A 19,596-nucleotide genomic window follows, 5' to 3' on the forward strand; every position below is an offset into this window, starting at 1 on the left:
GGTGGTTGTGTGCTCAGTAGAAATGTTCTGGAACTTCCCAGTGCTCAGAAGCATCTGTTCCCATCTGGGCTCTTTCCCTGGGCCATAGTCCAGCAAGGGACAGTCCAGGCTAGTGATGATCCCTGTCAACCTTCTCTCCCTTGGGCACAAGGTTGTTTCTGGGACTCATCCCCAGAACATTGTCCTGGGTGGGATCCTACCCTACACAAGGAACAATGTTTGGGGATGTGGAGGGTGAGGAAAACAACCTTAGAAATCCCTTAAATGGCCCACAGAGCTCAGCATAAGTGGCTTTTAGAATATCTGAGCGATGAACTCACTTGCAAGGGCAACCTGGGAGCCAGTAGAGTTGCTGAGTGGATAGTTAGCTCCAAGGAGCTGAGCTCTCCTCTGCCCTTCCTGCGTTTTAGCTCCAGTAGATGACTCCTGCTCAGGCTCTTACCACCCGGCCTCTGTAACCTGCATTACAGGGAATCTGGTGTGTGGGGTGGTCAGCTACACTAAGGGTAAATAAAGCACACGGTGAGGGTCAAACAGTGCCTGATTTCACACAAAGCACAGTGAAGCTGTCTGAGGGACTAAAGCTCTCTGAGCTGCCCTGAGATAGGCGTTTTCCCCCAGTAGTGTCTGGTTAGACTGTTAATGATTTCGGTTTTGATATGGAAGCAAAGGAACAAATACAAACAAACCAAAGTGAGAGCAAGGGAGAAAAAAAGAAAAACCAGAAAGGACCCCCATGTGAGGTGTGGAAAGGGACTGGACGCAAACGGGAAGCCAGAGCTGAGTTCTCAGGTGTCTGGAGGGGACCTCCTGTCCTGCACAGGGACCCTGCAGTAAACCTTGTCTGTCTGTCTTGCAGGTGGTGCCGGGGAGCGGGAGAAGGTGCCAGCCAACCCTGAGGCGCTCCTGCTCATGGCCAGCTCCCAGCGTGATATGGAAGACTGGGTGCAGGCCATTCGTCGCGTCATCTGGGCCCCGCTGGGCGGAGGTACTTCCCGTAGCTCGCATGCCCACCCTGTAGAACCCTTGTCTACAGGTAATCTTGTTCTCTTGCCCTGAACTCACAAGTTCTTTCTCACTTGGGACTTGCTGACTGCATCCTGCATGTCTGATGGCAGCCTGCTCCTTCTGCTACTATCCTTGAAGTCATACCTCCCACCTAGTACGTGGCCCCTTGGCAGGGGACACAAGCCTCCAAATAGAGGCCTGTGGCCTGTACACGCTCGTCTCCTTGCATCTAGACACCCTGCTGAGTGCTGAGTGCTCTTCCCCCAGACTGCAGGTGGGCTCCACACCACCCTGTGTTCATATTCAATTCCTTGGTCTTCACCATTCCCTTTTCCTAGGCCTCCCTGCAACACTGGAAACCAACCCTGACCCCCATGTCCACTTCCCGTCCTTAATCTGCTGTTTGCTTGCTTGTTCATTCAAAGCGTTCAGTCAGTGGTGAAAGATACCTGGTCTATTCCAGGCACTTGGGAATTCAGCACTGAGCAAGTCAAGCGTTGCTCCTGACCCCCACACCTTGTTGTCTGCCACAGTCTCTAGAGAAGACAGACAAGTACACATATCTGAAGTCATTCATGAGTGAGAGGCACAAGGGGGCAGAGGGACAGAGGGAGTGAAGATGAGGACAGTGGAGGGCCTCGGTGAGAGAGGTGTCTAGGCAGTGGGGCCATGGAAGACAGTGGTTGGACGTCGTTGTGAGTGCAATGGGGCACTGGATAGTGTAAGCGGGAGACTGATGGGACTGAACTTAGACTGAAGGCCTTTCAGTCATCCTGTAAGCGGAGGACCATGGAGACAAGAGTGGCCATAGCAGGCGGGGGGCAGAGTGAAACAAGCAGAGATCGGGAGACAACTGGGGTGACTAGCTGCAGACGAATCCTAACGGGAAGCTTCTGGGCTTTGCCCAGGTGTAGCCCCGGAAGAAAAGAAGGAAGTGCTGACTCCAGACACTCTTAGTAGGTTGTGGTCCGCAGAAGTAATTGTCAAAGAGTTCATGACAGTGTCACCATGCTGGGCTGACGGGGAGGACACAAATCCCTGCAGAACATGGAGACCCAGAACCTTCCAACAGGTTGCTTCTAGCCATGGTGTGACCATCCTCTCTCCCTGTGATGTTTGTCAGGCAGGGACAGTCCTCACCTTAGGGAGTCCCAAGCCCATACCCAGATCTTACAAGCCCCGTGCTCGCCACCTTCTACCTCACCAGCTTTCCTCTGTTATTGCTGGCTATGTCTGCCTGGTCCCCGTCACTAAGCCTTGTGTTCAAGAGCAAATGCAAAGTCAGAAGTTAATATTGTTCTCCTGGGTTTCACTGGGGCAACCTCATGATCACGGCTGAGTTGACCACATTTAATGGCCTGGGAAAACCAGCGCCACCCAGAGATGACCTCTGTAGCCCCAAAGGACCTCTCATGGTGCCAGGACATTGAAAGAGAAGCCAAGGAAGAGGGCAGAGTCCGGGCAGGCATCCAGTACGTGGACTGTGGCTCCCAAGAGGTGGTGAGCATCAGAGGGAGTTTACAGAGAGGAAAAGGACCGATAACATTACCGAGTCAACCAAAGGGCGGGCGTTCTAGAAAAGTCAGTTAAGAGCTGGAAAGGGAAGCAGTGAAGTAAGGAGATGCTTGTAACGTGAACCCACTGTGGTTCTCAACCCAGTAAGGTCAAGGTGAGCCAATAGAAACATGGGCATGGCTCGAATGGGCACTTTGCAAAGAAGCCGTCCTCTTTCCCGTGGACATGGTGAGTGTGCTCAAGCTCATTGGTCACCAAAGAAATGTGAATTAGGTTCCATGATACAACTACTTCTCACCCAAGTCTTGCATATATCTATAACTTTTTCTTTTTTTTTCCACTCTTTGGCTCTTTTCGGGGCCCACCACCCAGCCCCCACATAAATCACATGGAGGCATGGAGGCTTATTCTTTCTTAAGAATGCCCAGCCTTAGGTTGGCTTGTTTCTTGACAGTTTTGCTTAAACTAGTCCATCTATCTTTTGCTTCTGGGCTTTTACCTTTCTATAGACCTTTCTTTCCTTCTTACTCAAGGCTTGTTGTGTAGCCGGGTGGCTGGCCTTTCACTCCTCCTCCTTCTCTTTTTCTCCTTCTGTTTATTCTCTCTACCTGCCAGTTCCGCCTATTCTCTCTGTTATTAGACCAATCAGGTGTTTTAAACACAGCTTCAGAGAATTAAACAAATGCAACATAAAAGAAAGCAACACATCTTTGTATTATTAAATATTCCACAGCACAAACAAGTAAAACACCTCTTTAAGTAACGTTCTACATTTATCAGCAGGGAGGCTGCTGGGAGGTATCTGATAGTCACGGTTGTGGCACACATAATTCAGCCATGCCCATGGGAAACAGGTCCTGTATAGAGATGTGTGCGCCATTCTAGGAGACTTGGACACAGCAGGGTTTCACAGCCCCGTATTTATGACAGTCCCAAACTAGCTCTAGTACGTAGCTACTAGTAGGTAAACAACCACTGAACCGTGTTCCCTCCATCCCCAACATAGTGTGGCAAATAGAAAGTCTTCAGAAATCTACCAAAAAGCTATTAAAACCATAAAACAAAAACAAATAATAACAACAATAGAAAACCCAGCCAGTTAGTTTAATCCCAGCACTCATGAGGCAGAGGTACGTGGATCTCTGTGAATTCAAGGTCAGCCTGGTCTACAGAGTGAGTTCCAGGACAGTCAGGGCTACATGGAGAAACCCTATCTTGAAAAAAAAATCTTAGTAGGTTTGCAGATCAATGTATAATAATCAATTATATTTGTATGAAGTAGCAGTGATGTAATAGAAAATGAAGTTAGGGATATTTCATTTGCAGTAGCAACCAAAAAAATAAAATACTTGGAAATACATTTAACATTTGCCCTAAAAACAACAAAACATTGTTGAAATTGAAGACTTATGTCAATGGGCAGATAGCGCATGTTTGTGCATCTAGTGCTTTTCATTAAGAAGAAGGAGCATCTGGGGCTGGGAAGGTAGTCAAGAGTGCTTGCTGCTCTAGAGAGACCTGAGTTCAGTTCTCAGCACCCACACCACATCAGGTAGCTCACAACTGCCTGCACCCCAGTTCTTTGGATCCAATGCCCTCTTTGGACCTCCACAAGCCCCTGGACTCAGGTATACATACATACATACATAATACATACATACACATAGATACACTCATGCACATATAAAAATAAAATCCCCAGCCCAGCCATTGAACTTTTTCACCAAGTTAAAGGAGCATACACTGGCTAATAATCAGTGGGGAAGGATGTGCCAGTGCTCTGTAAGGAGAGATAACAGTCAGATGTCCCTTAGGCTATCTCAGGATCTGATGGGTGGCCAGCCCCTTGAAGCCTGGAATTTATGTGCACATGGAAGGTGCTTTGGAAAGCTGACTGTGACAGGCAGGGTGGGATGAAGACCTGGCATCAGCTTTTGCTGCGGGGTGATCCAGCTCTGCTGCTCGGAACCCTTGACAGCTCTCTGGAACTCTGTGATGGCTGCAACCTTCAGGGTCCCCCACCCCACCCCACCCCTGGGCTCCATACAGCTTATTTTTAATTGGCTCTGTGTTCTCTGGTCGTCTTTGCTTATCCTTCCCTTCTTGTTGTGCCCTGGTCACACTAAACTCTTCAGCTGTCCCTTCTGTTGTCAGTGGCACCCGCCAGAAAGACTGGGGTACCTTTGCAAGGACAGCATTCAGCACTGGAACATGGTGGAAGAATCGGGGGTAGGATTGCTCAGGTACAGGTGTCTCCTCACACCAGGGTGTGATTGACATAGGCCCAGCATGCTGGATTGGTATAGTGTGTAGGGCATGTGATCATAGGACCAACCTGCCAGTGAGATGCAGCTGCTGAGATCTTACAGCAGAGCAGAGACAGCAAAGGGACAGGTCTTCCAACCAAGTCTGAGCTCTATCAGCCTGCTGATACAGACCAAGAAGGGGCATGCTAACCATTGCTTTGGCCCATCAACTCTGAGCTCTAGCAGCCTGCTGATACAGACCAAGAAGGGGCATGTGGACCATTGCTTTGGCCTATCAACTCCGAGCTCTATCAGCCTGCTGATACAGACCAAGAAGGGGCATGTGGACCATTGCTTTGGCCTATCAACTCTGAGCTCTAGCAGACTGCTGATACAGACCAAGAAGGGGCATGTGGACCATTGCTTTGGCCCATCACATCCTGCTTCTAGCGCTACCCACAGGCATTGAACCTTATCTTTGGACCAATCATAGCTTGGCTGCCAGTCACAATTTTCCCTTCACCAAGGGAAGTGCCAAGGCAGAAATGGTTCCTGAAACTTCCTGGTTGCAAAAGCCCAGTCACACTGTCTCACCCAGCCCTGTATGGGTCTAGACCTCAGGGGCCGAGAGAATGAGCACCAGCTGTGGCATTGCTGGCTCAGTGCACTCATGGACAGCCAACAGCTGGTGCTGGCTTGAGTGGTTGCTCCGGCAGTGTGACCTGTTGTCCTCTTGATCAAGGCAGCCAGGACAACACAAGAGCCTAGCAGTTGCTAGTTAGTCAGATTCCTTATTCCTGGTGCCTTTGCTTATTTACAGGAAAATGAACATCAGAAGGAATGCTTGCAATCAAGTCCCAGAACTTATCATTAGTGCCAACCTTGATTGTAACGGTGTTCGCACCTGCTGGGTGCCCAGGGAGAGTCAGTCTCCCTTGCCTCTTAGAAGCTTTTGTTTTGGGTTTGCTAATAGCCACCTTGGTGGGTGTGAAGTGGTGTTTCATTGTTGAAACAAAGTGTTGCAAGAAGGCTAGAGGCAGCCAGGAGGATGTCTGGTGGGAAGCTGCCAGAACCCGCCAGCCCTGGCTGGCACAGAGGAGCATTGATGTGGGCCAGAGGAAGCTCTGGCTGAGAGTCAGGTGGTGGGTGAGCGCCTCCTGGTCCCCCTCCGGATATGGGCTTTAACTCCTCAGGGAGATGGGGAGAGAGCATTGGAGAGTTCTGAGGCAGAGAATGTGGTGATCTGACTTGCGGTTTGGAGGGGACCTCTGTCTGCTCCCTGGATAGGCAGGCAGGAGGGGAGGGGAGATCCAGAATCTGGACTATCCGTGCAGGAGCGCAGCTCTTCTCGTGGGCCTGGCTGGTGAACTGAGCAGATTGCAACTCTGTTCAGGAACTAGGGGTGATGAGATCTCCAGGATTGAGTGTGAGAAAAGGAGGTGTGAACACTGACTCCAGGAGTCATGCCGAGCACCTTGCAAGGGTGGAGGCCAGTGACGGTGAAAGAGGAGCCAGCGTGGAGCAGACTGGGGGCGCCGGGAGGGGGTGGGGATCCTGAGAGCAGCGCTGTGTCTGGGCACATTTGGGTGTGGGGCTGTCTGTGAATCCGTGTAGACAGCTAAGGCAGGAGTCAGAGGGCTGGGGATCACTTCTCCCCGGCACCATTTGCTCTATGTCTCAACCTCACCGGGAGACTCATGAAGACAGCCTTACTTCCGGTTCCAGTGACTATCAACCTGCCAAGCCAGTGAGCCCGAGACTGGGCTTTGGTCACTTGAACCTGCTTCTGATGCTGTGTGACCGACCGTTCTAGTGAGACATGAAGGTTCAGACACCAGGTGGAGCCTTCCCCCACGGGCTTAGGGACAGGTGGGACAGGTTCACAGCGTCCTCAGATCTCCTTCCATGAAGCACTTAAGGCCCCTCCCCTAAAAGAGCTACAGTAGCCCATGATCTGGGATCCTCAAGTCGGGAAAACAGGTGGCAGTCGTTGCTCCAGACTCCAGCCCCCGGGCTTTGAACTGTCTGCCAGGAAAGCCAAGGCCAGAGCAACGGGGAGCTCCCCGCAGCAACCCCTGCTCAGAGCCATCTTTAACTCCCTCTCTGCTTTCTGTCACCCTGTCTGTCTTCCGTTCCTCCTCTGGCAGCCATTAACCAGTTTCCCCTCACTATATGCTACACAGAGCTCTGCGCTCTTGCACATGCCTCTCAGAGACGCCCATCCAAGCTTGAAGAGCCCACCTGGCACCGGGCTGCTCACAGAAGAGAACCATCATCATGTCTGGGCTCTCCAGCTCTGCCCCCTACCCCCGCCCCAGATGCTCCCAACCCAATAGACTAGAACTCAGTGAAGTGGGGCTAGTGAGGACCCATAAGCAGTAGGCAACTGCAAACCTCCATTCATCTGGGCATTTCCTAGGCTGGTAGGTCTAATTTAGGGACCTCCAGGTTGGGAAACTGGGGTTCAGATAGAAGAAAACAAGCCAGCACCATTGTCTACCCACCCTAGGGGAGTAGAAAGGTGCCCCCACCCTTCCCATCTTCAGAATGACCTGAGAGGAGAGACTGGACACTTTGGATTATACGCACTTTTGGATGAAGGACTTTAGCTCCACGCTCAGGTTCAGGGCCTGCCCTAACGCTAGCTAGTCTGAGTGTCCCACAGCTCAAAACTTTGGGAGCGTGTGCTTTCCCCAGGGACGCAGGGGTAAGGTATATACCCCTTGCCTTTTCCACTTCCTGGACTGGTAAGTCCACTTATCTCCTCTTCCTCTTGTAGTTCAAGCACCCTGCAGTTACCCTGATAGTCCGCGACAGCCTTTCCACCCTCAGCCAGCTCATACCTAACCAAGCTCCTCTGGCTGTTGTAAAGGCAAGGAAGTCACCAGGCCATGGATATCAAAATGCCCCATTTGGAATAAAGATGGGATGTGATTGAGACTTGCTCGGCCTGCCTTTATTTACCACTCCGATACTTGGATCGTTATGGCTCTTTTTGGGTTAGTTTTATCTTTTGTTTTATTTTGTTTTTGTTTTGAGACAGGGTCTATCTACATAGTCCTGGCTGTCCTGGATCTCAGTCTGTAGACCAGGCTGGCCTCAAACTCAGGGAGATCCACCCACCTCTGCCTCCTGAGTGCTGGGATTAAAAGCATGTGACACCACCGCCTGCCTCAAGGTGTGTTCTTAAAATTATTGCAGTGGGTTATCTTGGTTCTTCGAGCAGCTCTAAAGTTTCCCTCGGAGGTCCATACTCCCAGCTAAGTCCTACTCAACCTGAGCAGGTAAAGTGATGGTCCCTTGTACGCCTGCCTAGCTTGAGGAGGGGCCCATTCCCCAGACTCAGGGCTTTCTTCCTCCCTCTCTCCATCTCTTCATTCTCTGCTTCTGTCCACCTGCCTCCTGGTGTAGGCTGACCTGCACACCACTCCGAACACACGAACACACAATTGCCACCCGGAACACACGATTGTGAGCTCTTCTAAACCAACCCAGAGAGGTTAGGCTTTGCAGAAAGACGATTTTGGAATGATCTGTCCTTTCTCAGCTAGGAGACCCCAGGCAAATCGCATCCTATCTGAGGCTTCACAGCTTCTTGTAAAAATGGAATAATCTGTCCTTTCTCAGCTAGGAGACCCCAGGCAAATCGCATCCTATCTGAGGCTTCACAGCTTCTTGTAAAAATGGGTTGTTAATTATCTTTTAGATCTGTTGGGAGGAGACAAGGTCAAATCCAAACCTGGTTTCATGGAGGTAGGAGACCTGGAAAGTCTGGAGTGTGGGATCCCCTTTAGGTCGGGCATTAAGTCTCTGCTGGCAGGGTGATTCAGAACCAGTTGCCCAATCCTCTCCGGCCTCCCTTGCACCGCCTGAAACTCGTGCCTCTGGGCCCTTGGTCTGCTTGGGTGCTCCTGAAGCGGGGCCCCGCTAGGAAGTGATAGCATAAAGAGCTGCGCCAACTCAGGGCTCCTGATACCACGGTGCAGAAAGGGGGGTGCGCACCGGGAGCTCCCAGCGCGGGGAGGCATCTCAGGCACTCGATCCTCCCTCCCTCGCCCCGGGTCCGGCCCCAGGCGGCTCTGGCCAGGCAGGCGGCGGGCAAGACGCTACCTGTGCGCGTGCCGGGCATTCCTGCTGCTGCCAGCCGCGCCGCCGCGCCCGGGCGCGCCATGGGCCTGATGCCGGCCTGCTCGGGGCCTTCTCCAGCTTGCCGCGCCTGCCCACGGCCACCCTGCCGCCTGCCCTCCTGCTGCGCGCCCGCCGCCCCAGGTAGGGGCTCGACGGGACGCGGGGCTTGGGGGTGGGGGCTGAGGGAGGGTGGCCCGCATCACAGAGCCCTGGGATCCTAGATTGGTCCCAGGGGCCTGCGGGGATGTATGTGCATGTGCGTGTCGGGGAAGAGGAACTGGGGATCCCCTATCCCTTCCATCGGGGGTGAAAGCTGTTTGGAGAGATGGGAAACTACGTCTAGGAATTTAATATCTTCCCCATCCCGGACTGCTTAGACACCTAGCAGGAGATGGGTCAAAGTCTCGGACTCCACTGCCTGTAGCTGGCCTCTGGAACGCCACCAACCAGAGGAAGGAATAGGTTTGCCTTGGGGTCTGGCTGGCCTTGGACAACCCCACCCTCTAGTGCCTTAACCTCTGGTGGTTTTCCAGCCATGCTGAGGGCAAGTTAGAAGGGTTTTCAGCCTCTTCCCAATCTGAGACTGTCTCAGAAAGCAGGACCCGAAACAGGAAAAGTCAGTGGTCCAATCAAAGTGGGGGTGGATGTTCCAGGAGTTGGTGCAGGGCAGGTTGCAGGTGGAAGTGGACCAAAGAGCAAGAAAAATTTGTAGCCAAGAGGGAGACTGTGGGTTTCCCCAAAGTTTGTAAACCTCTGGAGAATTGTTTTCTCGTTGTCTCCCCCACCCCACCCCCCACCCCCGACTGTGGCCTCCTCTCCACTTGGGGAGAGCCAAAGGCAGATACACAGCAGCGGCCAAGCCGACCTGCTGCCTCAGCTCTGGGACCAGATCCAAAGGGAATCCCAGTGGCCTCCCTTTCTTGCTGTGGCAGGACGCTGGCCCCCTGGCACCACCACCAACCGCTTCCCTTGAGGGTAAGGAGAAGGGCACTAGGTTGGTATCGTGTGTTCACCCGTGGGAATAGCTCCAGGACTCGGCAGGGAGGTTGAGGACCACTTCCAGGGTGTTTTAGAATGAGCTCTGAGCAGCAGCTGTGACTGGCTTCCACTCCTGCTTGAGATTCTGAGAGGTACTTACTGGAGGCACGTAGGCCAGGCTGGAAGGAACAGCTGGCCAGGCAGAAGCTGTTACCGCAGGTCTACCCGGAGGAAAGCCATCCCCGACAGCTTCCTCTCAGCTGGCAGAGTGGGCACTTTGTGACCACTGTGGGCCGGGACCTCTAGGAACCACATACTGGCTGGGTTTCCAGCAACATGACAAGCCTACTGGAACTGATTCTTGGCATATTTCCCCTCTGAGACTTGCCAGGAGAGGTTTGGGAGTTCACCAGGTGGGGCCAGGCCAGAGACGGACTGTGGTAAAGAAAGCCGTGGGCAGGGCCACTGGGAAGGGAGGCTGCCTGAGGCCTGATCGTGGCTTGCCTACAGCGGGGGCACCTGGCAAGGAACAATCAGGAGGCTGAGCAAGGAATGAGGTCTGGCTTTTTCCTTTCCAGAGTCCAGTGGAAGAGGGGATGGCCTGGGAATGCGGGCCATCCTGGGCCTTGGGGCGCTCTGTGAACATAGATGCTGCTTCACTCTGTAGATGGGGACAGAGGCCTGTGGTCCACTGGTTTAGCCAGATGTGCGTCCAGAACCTGGGTCTCTTTGGTCTTATTAATTGTCCCCCCTGTGCCCCGACCTCCTGGCATCTGGGGCCGGTGCTCACATAACCCTGTCTCCCTCTCCAGTCATCCTCATCCCCTGCTCTCCAGCACCAGGTGTTCTCCATCCAGCTACTCCATTGACCCCCTAGTCCCCTTCCTCGTACTTGCTTGTTTCCTCTGTCACCTCCTTCCCCCAAACCTCTTCTGTTTTGAAGTGCTGAGACCTTGTGACTTTCCCGTTGCCCCTATCTGGGGCCAGTGAGAATGTTAAGGAAGGCTTCGGTGGGAGGCAGGGTTGGGAGGGGCTGTCACAGACAAGACCTGTCAAGACTGGGTGCCGTGCGGACAGATGGGCTCGTCTACATTTTGTGCCTAGGGGCTGGTGGAGGCCAGCGGGGCAGAGCTTGCCTGGCAGCCTGGTCAGTAAAGTGAAGATCACAGCGGGTGGAGTGGGGAGCATGCTCACGACCTGGGGTGACTCTGGGACTCGTGGTGTCGCTCATACATCCACGGCTTTTACTTTCCAGGGTTCTAGCTTCCAGGGGCCACCTGCAACCTGAAAGTACTAAGTGGAAAATTCCAGAAGCAAACAGCTCATACATTTTAAATTGGTGGGTTGTGATGAAATCTTGAACCCTCCCACTCTGGGATATGAGTCATCGTTTTGGGGTGCTTGTTCTGTTTTATGTCACCCGCCTATCAGATCCGTTGTCGTGGTACTGTAGTGCTGGTATTCACACCGCCTTTATCTTGTTCCACAATGACCCAAACACAAGAGTAGCACTGGCCATTTGAGGAGCTGCTCCTTTAAGTGAAAATGCTGAAGTACAAAACGATGAGTTCGGAGGTGGGGTCCGGGGAGCAGGGCATCCACGGACCTTCCGTTCTAGTATATTGTTAAAATTGTTCTGTTTTGCCAACTCCTTAGTTCAGGTCCTAAAGAGACGGATGGTTATCAGTGGTGCCTGTTAGCACACCAAAGCAGTGCATGCGGCCTCCAGGCTCCCTCAGTACCACAAGAAGGTGGCATCCTAGCTCTCCTCACCCTGCGCTCCACCCTAAACTTCTCCAACTCATGGGCTTCCTTCCCCAAGCGCCTCACTCACTCCTTGTAACTCTGCTGTTTCCAGGTATGCCTCTTTCTTTTGTTCCCCTCTCATCCCCTCCTTCTTGTCCCTTCCCGCCCCTTCCTCTTGGTCCCCTTTGTCTTCACTCTCTCTCTCTCCTTCCCTCTCTTTCCCCTCTCTCTCTCCTCTTGCGGCCAAGTGCAGTCTGTTGGCCACATCTACTTTGTCTCCCTGCTCTGGACTCTTCCGGATGCCTCTGGCTGTTCTCTCCCTTATAAAATAAAAATCTTCCCGTCAAGCGTACTATGGAGCAGTTGTGATCTCCTTTTCTATGTCTGGTGCCCAAATCCTCAGTTTACCCTTAGATCATGCATGCTCTACTTAGGGAATGGTGTTGTCTAGAGTTTCCCTGGGGATCTGGGTTTGCCTCTCCTGAGAATAGGGGACCTTCTGCTCTTAGAACAGGGCCAGGCACAGACACACAGTGAGAGGCAGATGCCTAGGACTCGGGGAACAAGGAGGCTGGTTGGACTCACCTGAGCTTTGTGAGTCTGTGGAGAGAATTTGGCAAGTCTTCTGTCTTCCTGACTGGTCTCCAGTCGCTGGGAGCTGAAGCCAGGAGCTGAGTCCAGTGACTTGGGACAGGTAAAAGGCACTGCGTTGTGCTTGTCCTTCCCATAATCTCAGTCCTCCACCTCTTCCCGTGGCCCTGCAGAAATGAGTGTCTTTACACTGCTATGGCCCTGGGGGTGGGAGAAGCAATGGAAACAGAAGGCCTTGTGTGTGCACGGGTGCTGTGGAGTTTTAGTTGAAGATGTGTCACAGTCGTTTGTGCCGTCGAGCATTTGTTTACTGATGCAAAGGTGTGTTGCATCCTTTGATGTTGCATTTGTGTAATTTTGTAAAGCTGAGTACTTTGCCTGCTGCAAACAACCTGATTGGTCTACTAAAGAGCTGAATGGCCAGTAGCTAGACAGGAGAGGGATAGGCGGGGCTGCCAGGCAAAGAGAATAAAATTGGAGGAGAAATCTAGAAAGGGAGAATGGAGAACAGGAGGAGGGGAAGATGCCAGGGGCCAGTCACCCAGCCACACAGCCAGCCGTGGAGTAAGAAGGAAAGAAAGATATAAAGACTAAAGGAAGGCTAAGAGCCCAGGGATAAAATGTACTTAAAGAGAATGGGATAATTTAAGTTAGAAAAACTAGCTAGAAACAAGCCAAGCTAAGGCCGGACATTCAAAAGTAAAAATAAGTCCGCTTGTATTTATTTGGGAGCTGTGGTAGGCCCCCAAAGAGTAAAAAACAAAGCAAAGCAAAGCAAAACAAAACAAAAAAAACCCAACTAGACATGGGCATGGCTGTGTGGGAGCTGACGCTGGCGAGGTTGACGCGTGGGCAAAGCTGAAGGAAAGGTCCATATGGGTGGTGGGGAGGAGGCGGGTGCCATGCCAAACTAGCCGCTGCCCCACCTGGGGACACTTTATTCATGGGCTCTTCCTCTCTGTGCTCCATGCCTGCTCATTTGACGTAATGGTACTTTCTGGTTACAACAGACATGACTCCCCGTGGCTTCCTTCTGTACGCTGGGACCCCTTCCCCCACTGATCCAGACTATAGTGTCATTTGGGGAGGTCTGTAGTCACAAATGCCTCAAAGCATGAAGAGCCGGGGTTGGTGGGAGGCAACAGGGAATCGACAGTGGGTTTCTGTCAGTTTTTATCAAACTTGTCTTGTGGAAACTTAGGCCTGTTGCTACCCTAAGCACAGATATTTCAAGAGAAACTCAAGAGCTGGGGTACAGCTCAATGACAAAAAGTTTGCCTAGTTGTGTGTACTTCGAAACAAAGAAGGAGAAAGGGAGAAAAAAAAGCTAATTTAAAAAATGTTCCACACCCTCCCCCCCCAAAAAACCAGGTGGTGGTGGCACATGCCTTTAATCCCAGCACTCAGGAGGCAGAGGCAGGTGGATCTCTGTGAGTTCGAGGGCCAGCCTGGTCTATAGAGTGAACCCCAGGACAGCTGGGACTGTTTCACAGAGAAACCCTGCCTTGACCCCCCCCCCCCCCAAAAAAAAACCTCAAAACTTTTCAACGTGACAGGAGGAGGTAAACTTGTACAGCCTAGGCCCTGAGCGTGGGTCACTGAGTTCTGAGAGAGAAAGAGCAGGGTCTCTGTGTCCTTGGACCAACCAGCTCTGACCACAAAGGCTAGGACACTGGTAGGCCTGAGTCTGGCCTGCTTTGAGCTGCCCACGTAGCCAGCTTGTCCCTGAGCTCTAGGCTCTCAGCCTTCCCCAAAGTCACAGTCAGGGAACTAGCCCACCAAGTCCTGGAAGAGGGAGGTTTCCATCTTTTCCAGCGTCACTTCCTCTGCTGTGACCCTGATGGTCTCTGTCTATGGGACCTGCTACTAGCCGCCTCCCACCTCCATGGTGGTGGCAGAAGAGCTGGAATGTTTACTGCATCCAGAGCCACACTGAATGGGCTCCACTTGGACCCTGCTACAGGTATACACAAGTTGACATGTTCACATGCACAAAAGAAAATCCCAAACTGTGTGTGCATATAGTGCACACCAGGGGCATCTTCCTCACTGGCTCTGAGTGCTTCATTTCCAGATCGTGCAGTTTAAGGCTCAGCATTTGCCGTGCCATTCTGTGACAGGGTTTCTCTTTGTAGCCCTGGCTGGCCTGAACTCACAAAGATTCGCCTGTCTCTGCCTCCCGAGTGTCGGGGTTAAAGGCGAGCGCCACCACTCCTCGACTGCTTCATCCTTCTTAAAGCTCAGATGGCAGTGGAACCATCCTCCCCCATCTTTGAAGCTGTACCCCTGAACAGTTACGGTCCACCTCCCTCCCAGTCCCCACAGCCATTATTCTACCTCCGTTCTCCGAGAGTGACAATGTAGGAATCTCTTAGCAGTTTGGTCACACAGCTTTTGTCCCTTTGGGAGAGCCTTCTTTGCAGTGTCTTCTGGATTCAGCCATGTCGTAGCCTCTCAGAATTTCTTGATTTTGCAGGGCGGAACCACGTCTCATTGTGCAGGCACAGCACGTTGCCTGTGCTGACGGCCGGCCGAGCGCCCCCCCCCCCCCCCCTGTGTTGCTGTTTGCAAAGCTGCCATGCACACACACACACACACACACACACCACACACACACACACACACCTTGACACCCCACTTTCAGTTTTCTTCCCCTCGTCTAACCAGCACTGGGATTGCTTGCACAGTAATTCAGTTTTCAATTCACTGAACTGAGATACCACACTGCACGGATCTTCTGTCCCTGCTAGTGGTGCACAGTGTATCATTCCCCTACCCCGAGCAGTGCATAGACTTTCGGTTCCTCTTCCACCCTGCCTGCTCTCCCTAGTTTCTCCTCTGATGACAGTAGCCTCTAAGGGATGTGAGGCAGTGTCTTGTAGTGTTGTTGTTGTTCTTCTCCTCCTCCTCTCTGGTGTGTGTGTGTGTGTGTGTGTGTGTGTGTGTGTGTGTACAGAAGGCAACCGTGGTTGTCTCTCCTTGTTGGGAACAGGGTTTTTCTTCACTACGGTGTACGACACCATAGCTGGCCAAAGTCTTTAGGGCTCCTCTTATCTCACTCTAGGAACACTGGGATTACACATGGGTGTTACTGAGTCCAGATTTACACGGATCTGAACTAAGGTCCTCACACAATGATGCCTTGGCACTCACTGCAGCATTTTGATGAATGATGTTGAATAAGATAATGTTTTTCACATCAGTGTGTCAACAGTCTTGTCCCGTGAGCTGTCCTGTGCCTCCTTTTTACAGCAGTGCCCAAGAGACTGACCCAAGAGGGATCCGCTCATTCTCATGTGCCTGGGCATAGCATGGTTTCCCATCTGGAGTGAGTTCCAAATCCATGAACACAGTTCAAATACATGCTCCCTGAGGCCATTTTCTCCTGGCCCGAGAAAGCGCCACAAGCCAGGCTAGCTGCACTAAGAGCCCTGCCTAGCCACCTAGGGGTGCCCTCCCCAGCGTCTAATCTGTACCCTTGGAAAGAGCCTCCTTTGGTACCCACAGCCTTCTCTTCCTTCAGCTGTCCCAGACACCCTTCACCACCGCCATTGAGCAGAGCGGCAGAGGAATCTAAACAGTCTCTCTCTGTGTCCAGGGATCTTTGGGCAGCGTCTGGAGGACACAGTGGCACCACGAACGGAAGTATGGCCCTCGTCTGGCACCTCTGCTGGTGGAGCATGTGTGGATTTCATCCGGGAGCGAGGACTCGGTGAAGAGGGGCTCTTCCGTATGCCGGGTCAGGCCAACCTGGTGAGGGACCTGCAGGATTCCTTCGACTGTGGGGAGAAGCCTCTGTTTGACAGGTGAGCTCTGGGAGACAGGGCAGGAGAGGTGGGGCCAGTTGGTAAGCCTGCTATAGTTTCCCCCTTGACACCAGCTTCTCTGAGCAGGGCCTGCCTGGTGTGTCGGCTGCCCCTATGACTCATGCGCTTTAAGCCAGTCTGCTCAGAGGACGGAGTGCCAGTGCAGTGTCACGCTGGTCCCCTGGTCTTCCTGAGGTTGTCTGCCACAAACAAGGTCAGCCATGTGGTAGTGTTCGCAGCTCTTCCCTGACCCCGGTAGAGGGAAGAAGGCCTCAGCTGGCTGCCAGGCCGAAATGGCTTAGACACAGCTGCATCTCGGAGTCCAGACTTACTGCAGTGTGCCTCTTAGCTCTGCCTCTTCTCAGTGACCCAGCCCAAGCTTCCTCAGTGGTATGGTGGCCTAGCAGCTGAGTTCCATCGCAGTCGGGTTTTGGGACAGGAAGACAGTTGCTTCTGCCCGCCTTGGAAAGAAGTCAAACCTTGTGGCGGGAGAGATGGCTCAGAGGTTAAGAGCACTGCCTGCTCTTCCAAAGATACTGAGTTTAATTCCCAGAACCACATGGTGGCTCACAACCATCTGTAATAAGGTCTGGTGCCCTCTTCTAGCCTTCAGGACACACACACAGACGGAATATTGTATACATAATAAATAAATAAATATTAAAAAAAAAGAAGTCAGACCTCGCACCGCCATATTCAAACTCCCTGGGGTTTCCTGGCAAGGTACCAAGCCTTCGGGCCTAACCCCACCCTCTGGTGTCAATCATCTTGTCATGCCTTCCTGTTTTAATGCATGGTGCCAGCCGGGCTCAGTTTGGCGCCCATCCCTGAATTCAGTTCCATAGACCTGCATCTCACTCAGCTTCGTCAGCATGACGAGGCCCTTCCTCCAGGCCGTGGCTCCTGCCTGCCCCTTCCATTATGGTACCTTCCTCTCCTGCGGCTTTCACGGTTCCTCCTCCAGGCAGGCATCTCTGCAGTGTCCCTCCAGCAGGGCAGTGCTTCAGAAACTCCGCCTCCATGTTTCCCCAAACCTTTCTCCTCCAGTTTTCTGCTATTCACATAGCAGCTGTGTCCACCAACTTACAGGGCCCCGGGGATCTGCGGCCCTGTCTGGCCTGGTTCAAAGTGGTGCCCTGGGGCTCTGTTCCCCCACCCAGCTCACTCACAGGGACATCTCAGGGATTTATTGCCCTCAATCATAGAGGCCCAAGGGCTTCTGCTTCCCTGCCCACCTGCCTACTGTGAGGACTGGAGCTGTGTTCCCGGACAACTCCATCACAGGAAGTCCTCCTCAAACTCCCCTCACAGGAAGTCCTCCTAAAACTCCCTCACAGGGAAGTCCTCCTTTCATCAGTCAACTGGGCTTGCACGATGGGGCTTCCCTTCCCAGACTTACTCTGTCTTGTGCTGTAGCCCCCCCCTCCCCCAACCCCCTTGTACTAGCCTGCCTATAGGTGTTGCTTCTGGCCTTGGTCTTTCTCCACAGGAACAGTCAGCCTCAGGTGTGTGTGTGGTGTGTGTGTGTGTGTGTGTGTGTGAGAGAGAGAGAGAGAGAGAGAGAGAGATGAGAGCGAGAGAGAGAGATAGCGAGAGAGAGAGAAGTAGATTAGGATGGTGTGGTGGTCCAGATAAGAGCTTGTGAGCCAGTGGGGAGAGAAGGGGTGGGAAGAGTGTGTGTGTGTGTTCTCCAAGATTGGAGACAAGTAAGACCTTCATTCTGGATGGATGCTGTTGTTGCATGGGCAAGAGGGTGACTCTGAGGACGAAGAGAGGATGGGAAGCCGCAGGTGGAGGCATGGTCAGTGGAGATGACCGGAGTTGACCGGAGCAGTCTCTGATTCCCTGGGTCTTGCTGTGGCCTAGCCTCAGCCCCACCAGCCATGTGTAGCATGTCCTGTGAGACTCCCAGGCTGAATGGTCCCAGGCGTTGGCCTGGAAAGTTCTCTTGGTGCTGGTGAGAATGTGATGGGTGTATAGCGGATTCACAGTGGTGTTGGGAATGGAATTCAAGGACACTGGAGCCAAGCGTTAAAGAAAGACCGGCAGTGAGTGGGGGAGGGAAAGCTTACTCCCCAATTCAGCCAGGGTTCATCCCAGGAAACTAAGCAAGCTCAAGCAAGCCTTGGCTGTACCCCATGAGAGCTTCCTGTGAGCTGATCCGGGTCACAGGTGATTCCTTCACCTTGAGCAGCTGTTGTGAGAGGACCAGCCATGCGCTGTGGCTTCTGCAGCAGAACGTCTGCCAAGTCCCACACTGTGAGACACAAAACCGAATTCTCTTCACCCCTTAGACACTACACTGTATTTGAGCTAGTGATGTGAGGCTGGTGAGCAGATCCAAGTTGAAACTTCCGGTCTCTCTGTCACCCCCCCTCCCCATGCAGGGGTCCTGCCTTCTGTGCTTGCGGGCAGCCTGGGTCTGCAGCTGGCTATATGCACACACCTCAACCTGAGACCGGGTACTGTCCTGGTCTCATGGGAGGTCATAGTGTACGTGTGAGTCCCTGCAGCTTCCTGGGGTCGTGTTCTCACTCATGTATCCCCTTTTCACCCCAGCACCACAGACGTGCACACAGTGGCCTCCCTGCTGAAGGCTCTACCTTCGGGAGCTCCCAGAGCCCGTCATCCCTTTCGCCAGGTATGAGGACTTCCTCAGCTGCGCCCAGCGTGCTCACCAAGGACGAGGGGGAGGTCAGTGCCTCCCGGGACACATCCCTGGGGGTGGGGCTTGGGGGGGCAGCAGGCTTGTGGAGTCAAGATTTATCAGTGGTACACGGGTCCTGACTGCAAGGCGTGCTTGTGTCGGGAAGGAGGGCCCTCAAGTGCGGTGGAGTCTGTGTAGGACTCCAATTCTCCTCTGATAGTTATCGCAGAAGTAGAGGGTTGGGGGTGGAAGGCAGACCCCTCTTTACACAGCGTACCCAGTTCTAGCCACACACAGTGCACACTTCTGTTTCCCCATGGTCCTCCCACACCTGGCCTCAGACTCCCAGGCTTTCATTCACGGTGTTAAGACCGAGGAGCCTGTTACCTACCTGTTTTCTGAGATAGCTGCCAGGACAGGCCTCAGTCCCCTCCCCTCCACGCTCTGCCCTCCTGGCCTTGCTGGAGCCATCTGCAGCTCTGGGCTGCTGCAGTGGACAGACTGTTTGCCTTCTCCGTGACTGTGCCTGGGTGAGAGTTGTTATCTGGCAAATATTTGTGCCCTGATAAGTGAGCCGAGACATTCCTCTGTGACCTTGCAGAGGCCAACCCCTCACTCCAGCTCCCAGAAATGAAGTCAGTCTCCTCAAGAGGTCACAGCCACACTTTGGAGGGAACGGAAGAGGTCAGCTGGGACTGGCCATGCATCCCTCCCTCCTCCCGTCCTGCCTTTCTCCAGTTAAGGGAGGCCATACTGCTGGTGTCTGAAATTCTCTGTTTCTTTCTTCACAAGGGGACTCTGGAGTTAGCTAAACAAGTGAGCAAACCTTCCTCAGGCCAACTACAACCTGCTCAGATACATCTGCAGGTAAGTGGGCCTGTTTGGGACGGGCCCTTCTCTGGCTCTGTGCTCATTCCCTCCACCCCTGGAG

General features: G+C 53.0%; 1 protein-coding gene across 1 annotated transcript in view; it reads left to right on the plus strand.

Annotated features, from left to right (window-relative positions):
- The window catches only part of Arhgap22 (Rho GTPase activating protein 22), a 121,097-nt gene that overhangs the window by 94,398 nt on the left and 7,103 nt on the right, over positions 1–19,596 (plus strand). The window contains 9 exon segments of the mRNA XM_038349245.1: positions 860–1,036; positions 15,811–15,842; positions 15,844–15,889; positions 15,892–16,018; positions 18,578–18,614; positions 18,616–18,687; positions 18,689–18,712; positions 19,458–19,487; positions 19,489–19,532. Coding sequence (XP_038205173.1) covers positions 860–1,036; positions 15,811–15,842; positions 15,844–15,889; positions 15,892–16,018; positions 18,578–18,614; positions 18,616–18,687; positions 18,689–18,712; positions 19,458–19,487; positions 19,489–19,532 — 589 coding nt within the window.

This window comes from Arvicola amphibius, chromosome 12 (genome assembly GCF_903992535.2).
Source record: "Arvicola amphibius chromosome 12, mArvAmp1.2, whole genome shotgun sequence".
NCBI classification, from domain to species: domain Eukaryota; kingdom Metazoa; phylum Chordata; class Mammalia; order Rodentia; family Cricetidae; genus Arvicola; species Arvicola amphibius.